Source organism: Gouania willdenowi, chromosome 14 (genome assembly GCF_900634775.1).
Source record: "Gouania willdenowi chromosome 14, fGouWil2.1, whole genome shotgun sequence".
Lineage (NCBI taxonomy): Eukaryota > Metazoa > Chordata > Actinopteri > Blenniiformes > Gobiesocidae > Gouania > Gouania willdenowi.
Window position 1 is genome coordinate 2,660,119 of NC_041057.1, and position 12,853 is coordinate 2,672,971.

General features: G+C 38.6%; 1 protein-coding gene across 5 annotated transcripts in view; it reads right to left on the reverse strand.

Moving 5' to 3' along the window:
* Positions 1–1,147: 1,147 nt before the first annotated feature.
* Positions 1,148–12,853, reverse strand: part of sptbn2 (spectrin, beta, non-erythrocytic 2) — a 71,320-nt gene continuing 59,614 nt past the window's right edge. For 3 of the 5 annotated variants that reach the window (XM_028466040.1, XM_028466041.1, XM_028466042.1), the window contains 13 exons: positions 12,293–12,497; positions 11,819–12,193; positions 10,270–10,514; positions 9,360–9,498; positions 8,981–9,065; positions 8,665–8,861; positions 7,005–7,132; positions 6,853–6,928; positions 5,898–5,972; positions 4,042–4,223; positions 2,861–3,034; positions 2,377–2,419; positions 1,148–1,796 (listed from right to left, as the gene is read on the reverse strand). In XM_028466040.1, coding sequence (XP_028321841.1) covers positions 1,578–1,796; positions 2,377–2,419; positions 2,861–3,034; positions 4,042–4,223; positions 5,898–5,972; positions 6,853–6,928; positions 7,005–7,132; positions 8,665–8,861; positions 8,981–9,065; positions 9,360–9,498; positions 10,270–10,514; positions 11,819–12,193; positions 12,293–12,497 — 2,143 coding nt within the window. In that variant the 3' untranslated portion in view covers positions 1,148–1,577. The remainder of the gene's footprint in view (positions 1,797–2,376; positions 2,420–2,860; positions 3,035–4,041; positions 4,224–5,897; positions 5,973–6,852; positions 6,929–7,004; positions 7,133–8,664; positions 8,862–8,980; positions 9,066–9,359; positions 9,499–10,269; positions 10,515–11,818; positions 12,194–12,292; positions 12,498–12,853) is intronic. The other 2 variants (XM_028466043.1, XM_028466044.1) reach the window with 2 other exon arrangements.

Here is a 12,853-nt window from a genome sequence, read left to right on the forward strand (position 1 = left end):
TGTTTGGATATAATACATTTAATTAAAATGCGTCACAATTTCCAGTTAATTCCCATGTTTAATGTCCAAGAAAAGTTTATATTTGTAAATGTCAAGATGATCTTTTTTTTTTTTAATAATTAATTCAAATTGAAAGTTTCCAACTCAGAAAATTCCTGTAATTGTGCCACCCTGTTTTTTTTTTTTTCATTATTTTTGTATTATTTTGAAGGAATGCTTATACTTATGTTTGGATATGATACATTTATCTAAAACACTTCCCAATTTCTAGTAAATTCCAATAATTGTTTCCATGAAAATTATTCCAATAATGTTCCTATTTTAAAGTTCTTCCAGGCGTTTATCTTTCTACCGTCAGTTTTACATGAATGACATACATGAGGTCATTGCCACAGAGCACTTCATCTTTTACATTTTAAAAGGCTCAGTAAGCACAGGAAGTGCGTCCCATGTCCTCGCTCTTACAAAATAAAATGTGCTTTGGCTTCACGTCAACAAGCTGCTGCCCTCACACCGCTGAAAACAGAGATTAGCCATTAGCTTAGCGCGATTAAAACTCAAAGGCGGGTGATGAAAAAGAACCGAGAAAATAAAAGTTTGGTGTTTTTTTTTTTGCAAAAAATAAAGAAAGAATTCCAGGAATAGCCTCAGTCGTTTCATCTGTGTTTGAGAACTGAAAAGCTGCATCCATCTGGGCACATTTACTCAGGAATAACACAAACATGCAAAAATCCACAGCACCACAACACACACACACACACACACACACACACACACACACACACACACACACACACACACACACACACACACACACACACACACACACACACACACACACACACACACACACACACACACACACACACACACACACACACACACACACACACACACTAGAAAACTATTCCTCTCTGCTTTGTACAAAAGAAAAGAAAGAAAAGAATAAGTTTAAAATCAAGCTGAAAAGAACAAAACACTCAGAAAAACTAATCAAATGCAGGCAAATATATAGAAACAAATTAAAATAAAAAAAAAAAAATCAACACAACAAAACTACTTATTAAATATATATACTGTTTATATATATATATGATATAAATCTTTTCCCAATGAAACGTCTGATCACTTACTGCACACGGTTAAATTAATTAATTAAACGAGCTTTATTTCTTCTCAAACACCTCAGAACAGGTCATTCCTAAAAAAACGTCATACATACTGTACGAGTGGGGCGTGGCCAACATTCTGCTCACATTAACTCAAACGTATCTACTGTCACAACCGTAGGTTTGTTTGTTCAAATGATAAATAGTAATAATAATAATAATAATAATATTAATGATAATGATGATGATGATGTGGATCCAGTGTGACGGACCTGATAGTGACGCAGACTGACAGGCACTGCAGCTAGAGGAGGAGCTTTCAGTAGATATATGTGAGTAGATGACAAACAGAAAACCAACAGGGTTGTGTGAGAGCTTAACGTTTGGACTCCTTCCTCCTCCTCAGTCTGTAGAAACCCACACACACGCACACACACATACACACACACGCACACACACCAACGCTCCTTATTTCTTTTTGCCAAAGAAGCTGAATCTCTTCTCGCGGTCCTTCTCTTTTCCATCTTTGTTGCGCATGGTGACGGTGACGCCGCTGCCCGCGTCGCCCGACCCGGGCGAGATGGGCGAGATGGGAGGCAGGGTCATGGCACGGCTGAGGCGCGGCGACTCCCCCGAGCTCGCTGGGATGGAGTCGAGGATGGAGCGGATCCATGAGCTCATCTCCAGCTTTTCCACAAAAAAAAAAAAACATTATTTAACGCTCATGAAAAAAAGCTTCTGCAAAATCAATGGTTCTCAAACTTATTTGGCTCTAGTCCCCATTTATCTTTCTTTTAAATCCACGTTATGTCTAACTACGACATTTTGTTCAGAATTTTGTGAAAAACATCTATAGATCATAATGGTGGAAGGAATGAGTGATAACACACATTTTAAAGAATCTCATTTTGTAATGATGTGGGACAAAGATTGACCTTTGTATTTTCAATTCATGTCCTAATCCAGATAATTTCTATAATCATTTTGTGTTTTTTGTTGTTGTTTGTCTCTTCTTTTTATTATTCAGTATTTTTTTCTCTTATTTTGTGTATTTGTTGTAGTTTTGTTAGTTACTGGTAATATTTAGTACGATTATCATTTTAAACTAAAAATAAACCTAAAACCCCATATTTTTAATGCCATCATTTGTTAATTTTCCTCTTTCTCTTGCTCTCTTAAGTACCCCCTGTAGTGCCATCACGTACCCCTCGGGGTACACGCACCCCCGTTTGAGAAACACTGTGCTAAAAAAATCTAATTCACTCACCTCATCCTTTGCCTGGAACAGGAACTCTTTCCCATCCCCGAGTCTAAAAAAAAAGACAAAAACGTTGGTCGTTGGAGTCCACAGCAGATCTCAGACTAAGCTAACAAAGCTAACAGCTGAGGCGCTAGCAACTGAGGCGCTAAGAGCTAAGGTGCTAACAGCTAAGGCGCAAACAGCTAAGGCGCTAACAGCTAAGGCCCTAACAGCTAAGGTGCTAACAGTTAAGCTAAAGCACTAACAGCTAAGCTAAGGCGCTAACAGCTAAGCTAAGGCGCTAACAGCTAAGCTAAGGCGCTAATAGCTAAGGCGCTAACAGCTAAGGCGTTAACAGCTAAGGCGCTAACAGCTAAGCTAAGGCGCTAACAGCTAAGTTAAGGCTCTAACAGCTAAGGCGCTAACAGCTAAGCTAAGGTGCTAACAGCTAAGCTAAGGTGCTAACAGCTAAGCTAAGGTGCTAACAGCTAAGCTGAGGCGCAGATCTTACCTGAGCTTGAACACGTTCTTCCTCTTCTTGTAGCCGTGAGCTACCTCACAAGCCGCCTCCCCCAGGCTGATGGGAACCTCCCCGTGGTAAGGGATGCCGTTGCTAGCACTCTTACTGTCTTTGTAGAAACCGAGACTTCCTTTTCTCAGCACACAGTACACGTTCTGCCAAGATCTACGTATGAATTAAATGTAAAAAATGTAAGTGACACACATCAATCTTCACTTTACATTCACTTGATATTGTCACCAATTTTTTTTATCTAATTTAGGGGAAGTTTGTGGAATATTTTGAGGAAAAATTGCATGATTTCTGTTTGTTGGTCAGTTTATTTTCAAATATGTATTCAAAAGAATTACAAAAATTCAATTCAAATTCAATTCTTTTCAGTTAACATATTGAAAAAAAAGGATGGGGAGTGTATGCATACTTTATAAATCACCAGGAACAGTAATTATAATGCATTCACTTGTTGCAAAATAAGAAATATATTGTAATAAAAAAGATAAAAAACCTTTAGGTTTGAGATTGAGATGATTCATGTTTTCTGTCATTTTTAATTTCTTATGAACCAAAGTGGATGCTCTAAAGCAGGGGTTCTCAACCTTGAGGTCAGGACCCCATTTAGGGTCACGAGACACTTAGAGGAGGTCGCCAGATGCCTTCAAAAAACTATTAATATTTTTTTGAACAATTTGAGCCCATTTTTGCTTATTTTTACCTTTTTTCTGCAAATAAACCAAACTCACCATATTTTAATCTATTTTCATCACTTTTTCTTGCCATATTTTGGCTCTTTTTAATGCATTTTTGCTACATTAATCCTATTTCTGACACTTTTCCATCACATTTCAATGTCTTTTCTGCACGTTTCCCACTTTCAAGACATTTCCAGCACTTATTAACCCTTTCTGCCACTTTTCCAACTTTTTCACCATATTTAATGCTTATTTTGCCAATTTAACCACATTTACGATTTGTCAGGCCCATTATTTGCCAATTTAAACTAATTGTTCCTACTTTTTAAATGACATCTTGTGTGATCTGTGTTCAACCACCTTCAGGTACGGTGGGGGTCCCCGGTTTCTGGCACCTTTATTTTGGGGCTCACGGGCTGAAAAGTTTGAGGACCACCGCTCTAAAGGACCAGGTTTGGCCCCCGGACCTTGAGTTGGACTCACCTGGTGGCTGCCTTCCTGCTGTGCGACTCCATCTCCTGTTTCCGACACAGCATCCCCTCCATGGCGTCTGGCTCTGACTCGGCCCCGCCCCCTCTGCTGGGTAGCGTGGCTGAAGGCTCGAGGCGAGACGACGCCAGTCCGCTGTCACGACCCGGTCCGTTCACCGACTCCGACTCCGAGCCCTGGGTTTCAACGCAGCACATTTAAAGCGTTACACGCAGAGAACAGACATGCACCCCATCAGGGCTGAGGACGAGTAGCCATGACGATGTTTGCTCAGCCTGAGGCAGATGGACACGGAGATAAACGCAGCAATTCTTTGCACACATCAGAAATAATGATAAATGTAAAACTTTAAAAGCTTTAAAAAAAACTGGAGCTGATCTGTTTGATGACTTTGATTTCAAACACTTTAAATACAACACATTAACCCTCGGGGCACCTTTGAAAAATAACTAATTACACTCTTGGAGCTCAGGTACCAAAACGATACAACTTCATAAAAATGTAGTATATAATTTTCCCTCCCGTTTTTTCACATCAAATCTTTTCAACAACTTCAGACCAAACCATAAATATAAGGATTTTCATTATACTTTTATTTCTGCAGTTTTTTCACAATAACACAATTAGAAAACATGCACAAATTATGCATTTCCCAGCCAAAATAAGGTGCATTTAATATTTTGAACGTAGAGGCTTACATTTATTAGGTATTTATGGGAAAGCCACTGTTATATTTCAGGATAACAGTATATCCAAAATATATGGTTATAATGGGCGTCAATGGGACCAAATCGGTACATTTTATATTTCCTGTTCTATACATCTTGCAATAAAAGTGATCATGGAATTATGAACATGATATTAAAAGAAAACTCCTGACCAAATTTCATACAATTAGTTTTTAAACTGAACGAGATATTGAGAATATAAAACACTGAATAAGCAGAAGGTACACGTTTGGTCCCCAAAGATGCCCCCAGGGTTAAACACAAACATAGTCCGTCTTTAAGGCTTTTACCAAAATGATTCCCAAAATCAATAAAAAGCACAAACACAAAGCAGACTGAAACCCACAATGAGCTGCTGATGTGCTTTCATTTCCAACTTCAAATGTGTCTAAAAGTACAACACACACACAGTCACTGAGGAGAGATGCTCTACGGGAGGATGTTCCTCCTCAAAATAGGGAGAAAAGGGTTAAAGACTCCACAAACAACCAAGTACAACCTGATATTCACTACCAACAGTTACAAAGACCTTTACTTTGAAACTCACACTTATATTATTCACTCCTGTCCTGGTCACTACAAGCACAAATGCAAAGGCGGAGCTCGTAAATGAAAACCTGATGGAGACGATCACTTTTGATCAGATAAAGACAAAGTGTCGTCCGCACAGATCAATAAATCAAAGATCATTTGCTCTAGAGAAAAATAAAGGATGTAAAAGGTTGAAATTTCCGCTGAAAAGTTGGTTTTGATCTTCACTGTAAACATTCTTATTGACAGACATTTTTTTTTATTTATTTGACTAATATACTCTAGTTTTAATCAGAAATAAAATGAGTTAAAAGTGACCAAAAATGGTGGAACAGGTGTCTCATGACCCTAAATAGTTTTTTCAACCTTTTACATCCTTTATTTTCTTCTATTTTTGATCCATGAGGCCTAAACACTGTGTTTTCATCTGATTATCGTCTCCAGCAGCTTTAAGGAAAGATGTTTTAGTGAATCCGCGATGATGACACAGATGCTCATGCTGCAGTGGACCAGGAGCTGAGCAGAAGCCGGGATGGGGTGAAAAAGGGGGGAAGGGACGCAGGGAGAGGCCCACCACATCTTTGTACTCACTCGCTGCGGCTGCTTTGGCTTACACACACGTTTAGGCTCGGATTTCTTTCCCACTGACAACGAGTGCGATAACGACTGCTGGTAAAAACGTAACAAGAAATTGTTTTAAGTCCTGCATGAATGGCCCTGACTGAGTCCACTACATTCTGAATACATCTCACTATGTCACCCTTTTGTATTTCCTGAGGTTTTATGCATTAAATTAAACAAATTACATTAAGGAAAAGCAATTCAACTGTTGACCATGATGAGACAGAAACACAGCACATGGAAATAACTTCATAACCATGGAAACTGAATCTAATCATCAAAGTTATATCCACGTTTTGGGCAATTAAAGATGCACCAATAAAACTTAATAACATGTCATGGAATCACATCACAATGACAGAATTTAATGTCTTGCTCTGCCAAAAAATGTGAGAATAAGAGTATCTACAAATGTGTCGTAAATATAATAAATAAATAAAGAGAGCGACAACACATTAACTAGAGATGGACAAGTGGAGGCCCGCAAAACAAACACTTGGAATTACAGAAAAATCCACAAAAGGATAACAAAAATAGAAAATAAATAACAAAAATATACAAAATTACTTCAAAAACACACAACACGATTTAAAAAAATACAGAAAAATGTACAAAACCACAACAGAAATACCCAAAAGTCACTCAAAAAAAAAAAAACACAAAAATGACTAAAATACATAAAATGACAAAAAAATACACAAAACAAAATTACTTCAAAAACACACGAGAAGATTACAAAAATACAAAAAATGAGTCACAACACACAAAATAACCACAAAAACACACTGAACCCTTTGTTCTTAAATGATCTTATTTTTAATGCTGACATAAATGTTGATAATGTCACAGTTTTGTGCCCCCACTGCGATTGTTAAAAAATACAATAAATTGCTGCAGGAAATACCTTCTTTCCAAACACTCTCACCTGTGACGTGTCGTTATCACTGTGGACTCCGTTCACTGACACGGTTTGATTGAGAGTCGTCTGGTCCAGGCTGGTCCTACATTCAGGTACACACATTCTGATCAACATTTGCACACACAGACACACACACACACACTGCACTGGTGTTTTACCTTGCTGCAGAATCATGGACGTGACTCTCCAGCTCTGAAGGAACCACTTCCTCGGCCGGTGGTGGAGTTGGAGGTCTCCTAGCTCGCTCCTCCTCCTCCAGCCTCCTCTGCATCTCATGTTCCTCCAGCTGGAAAAATGTCAGTGTTATGGAATCAGATTTGTGTCAAAAAGACAGAAGCAAAAAATGTGGTTAGTGCAGTGTTTGGGTCAATACTCCCGCCCCCACTGTATAGAACCATAGACACTGATCAACATTTGGGTCACTGAGCTGTCCCTCAAAAACTAACTAGCCAATGAGGACGCATTCCTAATAACTCCACCCAAAACAGACATTTGTGTCAGAATCACAAGCAAAAAGGCAGGATGTGGAAACATTCTAAGTAAAATGTTTTAATTTTTGGATGACTTTTTTTGGCAAAGTCTTTTTTTGAAATTTGCAATTCACAAATTTTTGCATGTTAAATTATAGCTGCTGCGCTGCAAAGGTAGGGGCCAGGCAATTTTAGGCACAACAAGACTGTAGCTGTTAGCGTTTAATAGCTGTCAAAAATGCAGTTATTAAGAAAAAATATATATAAATTCACAAACTGAACCGTGACAGCATGGAGATGTTGTTAATTTGTTTTTTAAAAGATTTATTTGCTCCAGAAGTGAAATAAAAAACAATGTTTAAAAATTCAGATATTTTCCATACATCATCTACGATGACTCCAAAATTTTGTATTTTTCCTTTTAAATGAATTTTGAAAATATATTTAGCAAAAAGTACTGTTTCTGTTTAAACCACCGTTTAAAGTCAAACATTCTTTTAATACTTTATTGCAATAATAAACAAAAAAAATGTCATTTTCACATCAAAAGTACGCTGCATTTTCAAATTTTTTTAATATACTGTAAATTAAATGAGTCAAAACACAAAACAAAACAGAGCAAAGAAAACAATGAACAAAAAAAGGGGAAAGCAAAATTTTAAAAGAAATACATAAAAGGAAATAGAGGTTAAATAAAAAGGGTAAGTGCCTTTTTGTCACACATTTTGATTAAATTATGTAATTGTGTAATCTACTTAGTCTATAGCCTAGGTTCCCAAAGTGGGGTACGCAAATTATCATGGGGGGTACATGAATGAAAAATAAAAATGGAAACTAGAATATAAGTTTGCATGGAGGCAGTCCGGTCAGAATTTCACTGTAGGGCTACATTATATGTGACATTACATCAGTGGTTCCCAACCTTTTTTGGGTCACGAGCCCATTTAATGACACGATGCGACAGCTCAGATATTTTCATACTGCATTTTATTTGAACTAGTTGTTTAAGATTGTTTTGTGTGTTGTGTTACAATTTGAAAAAGATTAATAATTCAAACATTTAAAAAAATTAATTTTTAATCAGTGTTTTTTTTTTTTAATTATTATACATTTCTAGAGATTTCAGGGGACCCCATTTGAATTCCAGGCGACCCCACATAGGGTCACAGCCCCAAGGTTGTAAATCTTTGGATTACATTATTATGTTTTTAAGTGTGAGGAGTTTGATGGATTTCTAAATTCATAATAGGTTTAAACGTACAAAAGTTTCTTAAAGTGTTGGGGCTACATTTTGGTGAACATGTGCTTGAGTTACTGATATTGTGTTAATTTAGCCGCTAACACTTACTGTGGTGAGTTTCTCCAGCAGCACAAAGCGTTCCTCCCAAGCAGCGGCCGTTTTCTCAAAGGCCTCGTGACGTTTAATCAGACTCTCCACCTCGTCCACGTTAGAGCCCAGTTCTGCTGCTCGTACCAGAGGCTCCTGGCCCGCTAACCACGACTCTGCCACGCACGCGTCTCGACCAAACTGCAGCACTTCCAGGACTAAGATCAGGACATGAAGCAGAAAGAGGGGGGAAAAAAAACAGAAATTAACCTATCAGTTTCTGTTGCTACAAAATCATCAAAAATACAAACTCTATATGACAGTAAAACATACGTACCGATCTGCAAATGGTCCATCTTGTCTTGCCACTTTTTGTTGATCTTGTCTCGTTTTTCCTGGAGTTGATCCAGTTTCTCTCGAATCTGTTGATTTATGAACATTTGGTCAGGTGGGAGAAAAGTGAGAACAAACTCAATTTCTGTGTCAGCACAATTTCTGTAAATATATGCACTAAATAATAATAAATGACCAACTCAGGCCCCGTTTAGACGATAACGTTTTCCAGTAAAAACGCAAAAGTTTTGTTGCATTTTGTCTGTCCATCTATACAGCAATGGCTTTTTGGTGCTTGATAACGGGACTTTATAGTGGAAGTTTTTGAAAACGCTTCCCTAAATGGCCTCAGATAGAATAAAGAATGTTCCGTTGTGAAATACCTCGTCAGCGGCATAATGGTTATTCTGGATGAGCGTGTTTCCCAACTCAATACAGGCAGTAAAGCTGTCAGCCCTGGTCTCAATTTCTGATTTGATGTCTTGATGGTTGGCGATGACCAACCCAGCAGAAGAAACGTCCCTGAGGAAGAGAGCGATGATTATAAATGAACGTCAGCGTGAGGGAGCATAGCAGGATATATGACGATTCCAGCAGGATTCTTTTTGTTTTCTTTTGAATCTGTTAAAGTTTCATTTATTCAGACAAATAATATCCACTGTTATCCAGGAAATGTATTATTATTATCTCCACAGTATATAGTCATCTTAAAGATGTAAATCCTTGTTTTAATCGGAAAAAGAATGGGGTAAAAGTGACCAAAAATGGTTGAAAAAGTGATAAAATGGGATTTTATACACCAAAAAAATTGGTTAAAAGTTGCAAATTAGAGTGGGTAAAAAATGACAAAGGAGTAGTAAAAATCAATGTCAATATTGGCTTAAAAGTGGCCAAAAAAGATCGGAACAATTAGTTCAAACTGGCAAATAATGAGCATGAGAAGTCATAAATGAGGTTAAATTGGCAAAAACAAGCATGGTGAAAAGAGGTTAAAGTGTCAATAATGGGTCGACATTAGGTGGAAAAGTGGTGGAAAGGGTTAAAAATGTTGAAGATGTCTTAAAAGTGGAAAAACGTGCAGGAAATGCATTAAAATTTGATGGAGAAGTGACAGAAATAAGAGTAAGGAGCAAAAATATAGCAAGCAAAAAAAAAAAAAAACAGACTGACAAAGACTGGCAGTTGTCATTCGGAACATGTCAGGAGATCAAAGTAAATTTCCTGAGGAACAGTTGTCTGAATAAATGAAACTTTAGCAAAGGGTATGTGATGGTAAATTGGTGGAGTTCCCACCTTGGACTGTCGTGTGCATCGATCTGCAGATTGACGCCGTCCATCCAGAGCATGAGGTCTCGCACCATGTTGAAGAATCGGAATTTCTCCACAGTGTCCAGCAGGAGGAGCCGGCGAGCCTCGCCAGCTTGGAGCAAAGCCTCCCACGCAGCAGCCACGGCGTGTTCACTCCTCTGAATGTCGTCGGCTTTCTCACCAGCGTACGCCTTCTGTAGCCGTGCTGCGTCATCCTGCACTTGGTTCACCTGCACGTTTAAAAAGAGATGGAGGAAACACCGTGAAAATCCTAATCCAGCATTTAAAGAAAGGTAGGGCTGGGCAATATATCCAGATTTAACATACATCCAGATTTCTATTTTGGCAATATAGAAAATGACAATATAACCTATTTTTTCAATGCTTATTTTAGGAGTCGCTGCTTTCGCTACTTCTCAGAACAACATGAAAAGCACAGTTAGATGATCACTAACCCAGACCATCACCTAAAACAGGTGTCAAACTCATTTTAGTTCAAGGGCCAAATTTGGACCAGTTTGATCACAAGTGGGCCACAGATTTTAGGTGGAAAACAAACAATTTCAACATTAATGAACCCAAGTTTGTACTTCCAGGTATAAAATACAAAAAGTATAGAAAACATCAACAATATCAAAGCAATGTGTGACAGATACTTAAATGTCCTTTGATTCATTTAATTTTTTACCAAATTTCTATTTCATTCTGGGAGATTTTGTAGGATAATTTGAGAAAAATTGCAAATTCTGAATTCTTTGGTAATTTACACAATAATTTATGTTTTCTCTGTCATTTTCACTTTCTCCCGCGGCCCGAATCGGATGCTCTGAAGGGCCGGATTTGGCCCCCGGGCCTTGAGTTTGACACAGGTCATCTAAAAGAAGCCTCACTACACATTGTAGACCTGAGCGTTCAAACTAATTAACTTGATTAAATAGTTTATACTCAAAGTTATCGAAAAAGTTCTACTAACTTATGTCAAGTTGGTGTAACATGTTCTTCCTTTTTGAGTCACTTTAACTAATATTTTTGGAGTAAATGGAACTATATTTTTTTTACAAGTAAGCATAACTTAAAAACACAAATTTCATTCAACTTAATAGAATTAAGTAACTACATGCTAATAATGATAGTCCTGTTACTTCTGTTGTTTTAAATGGCGATTATTTAAAAATAAACTTAATTCATAAAGAACTTTAATTTAACTGTTATCAAAAGCACAATTAGCCAACCATTCTGGATTTTTTTTTTTATTTTTAAGTTAATCGATTTTAAAACTCACTCACACGTGCTGTCTCTCAGAGGAGAAAACGACTAAAGTTACACATATTGTGCAGCTGTTTGTTAATAAATGTGTCTGTGTGGCACTTTGCATCAGCAAATTTAACCTAGAATAGTCTTTCTGGTCTGACTTTATTTGAATTAAAAGTATCAATACAAATATTGTCATTTTTAGTAAAAATATCGAGATATTTAGGTCCATGTCGCCCAGCCCTAGACACAGGATAACTGCTTCATTTGGCTGAAAGCTGACCTGCCCGTTTAGAGCCTGGATGTCGTGTTCAAACGTGTTGTGCTGCCTGTGGAGATGCTGCACGGTGTTGAGGTCGCGGCCGAGGTCCGAGGGCAGCGCCTCCCGTTTTTCCTTCACCCGTCCGAGCACCTCCATGGCGTCCTGATGGAAGCGGTGCAGCTCGTAGGAGGCCGCCAACATCTGCGTCCGCGTGTCGATCAGCTCCAACAGGTCGGCCCACGCCTCGTTCAGACCGTCCTTCCACTCGGCCACGCTGGCGTTCTCGGGGTGACCAGACTCGATCAGGTCGTCCGCCAACACATTCACGCCGTCCACGCGCTCCTGGCCGATGGTGCTGGTGTCACGAGCAAATTCTCTAAACTTGTCCCTCAGCATCTGCACGAAGGGAAACGAGGGCAGAGGTGATGAGTTCAGGAACCATCCATTTCCCAAGGATTTGTTCCATCAAAGATGTATGTGAGGACGGAAACTCACGGTGACGTGCTCGTAGTCCTGCCCTAGTTCATGTGAGCCAGCGACCACCTCCCTCTCAGCGATCCACTGCTCTAGGTCGTCAACCTCCCGTTTGAGCTGGGTCAGCCGCAGACGCTCCTGGAGCCGCCCGCGACGCTCCTCCGCCAGGTCCTTGAGGCCCGCGTACAGCTTGTCTACCTGAGCTTGTCTTAAGGCGATTCTCTCGCTGCACAAGATGAAATGAGCACAAAATAGTTCAGCTGTTATGACATGTTTAATCACATTTTATGTACAAACGTTACACTTTTCCGTTTAATCGTCTTTACATGTTTAGATACTTTACTGCTAGTAAACTTCTTGAAATTGTACCAAACATGATAAATATGGTTAATAGATTCAACTATTGTAATTAATTTGACATTTTATATGCTTAAAATGATTTACAAAATCCTTACGCTGTAATTACAAAAGATTACAACACAAAAGTGGCGTTAGTCACACTGCTAACCCTCAGCTACCTGTTTAACTGGAGAAATCCCATTAAAATGTGTGATATGATCCCAAAACATTATTTATGAAACC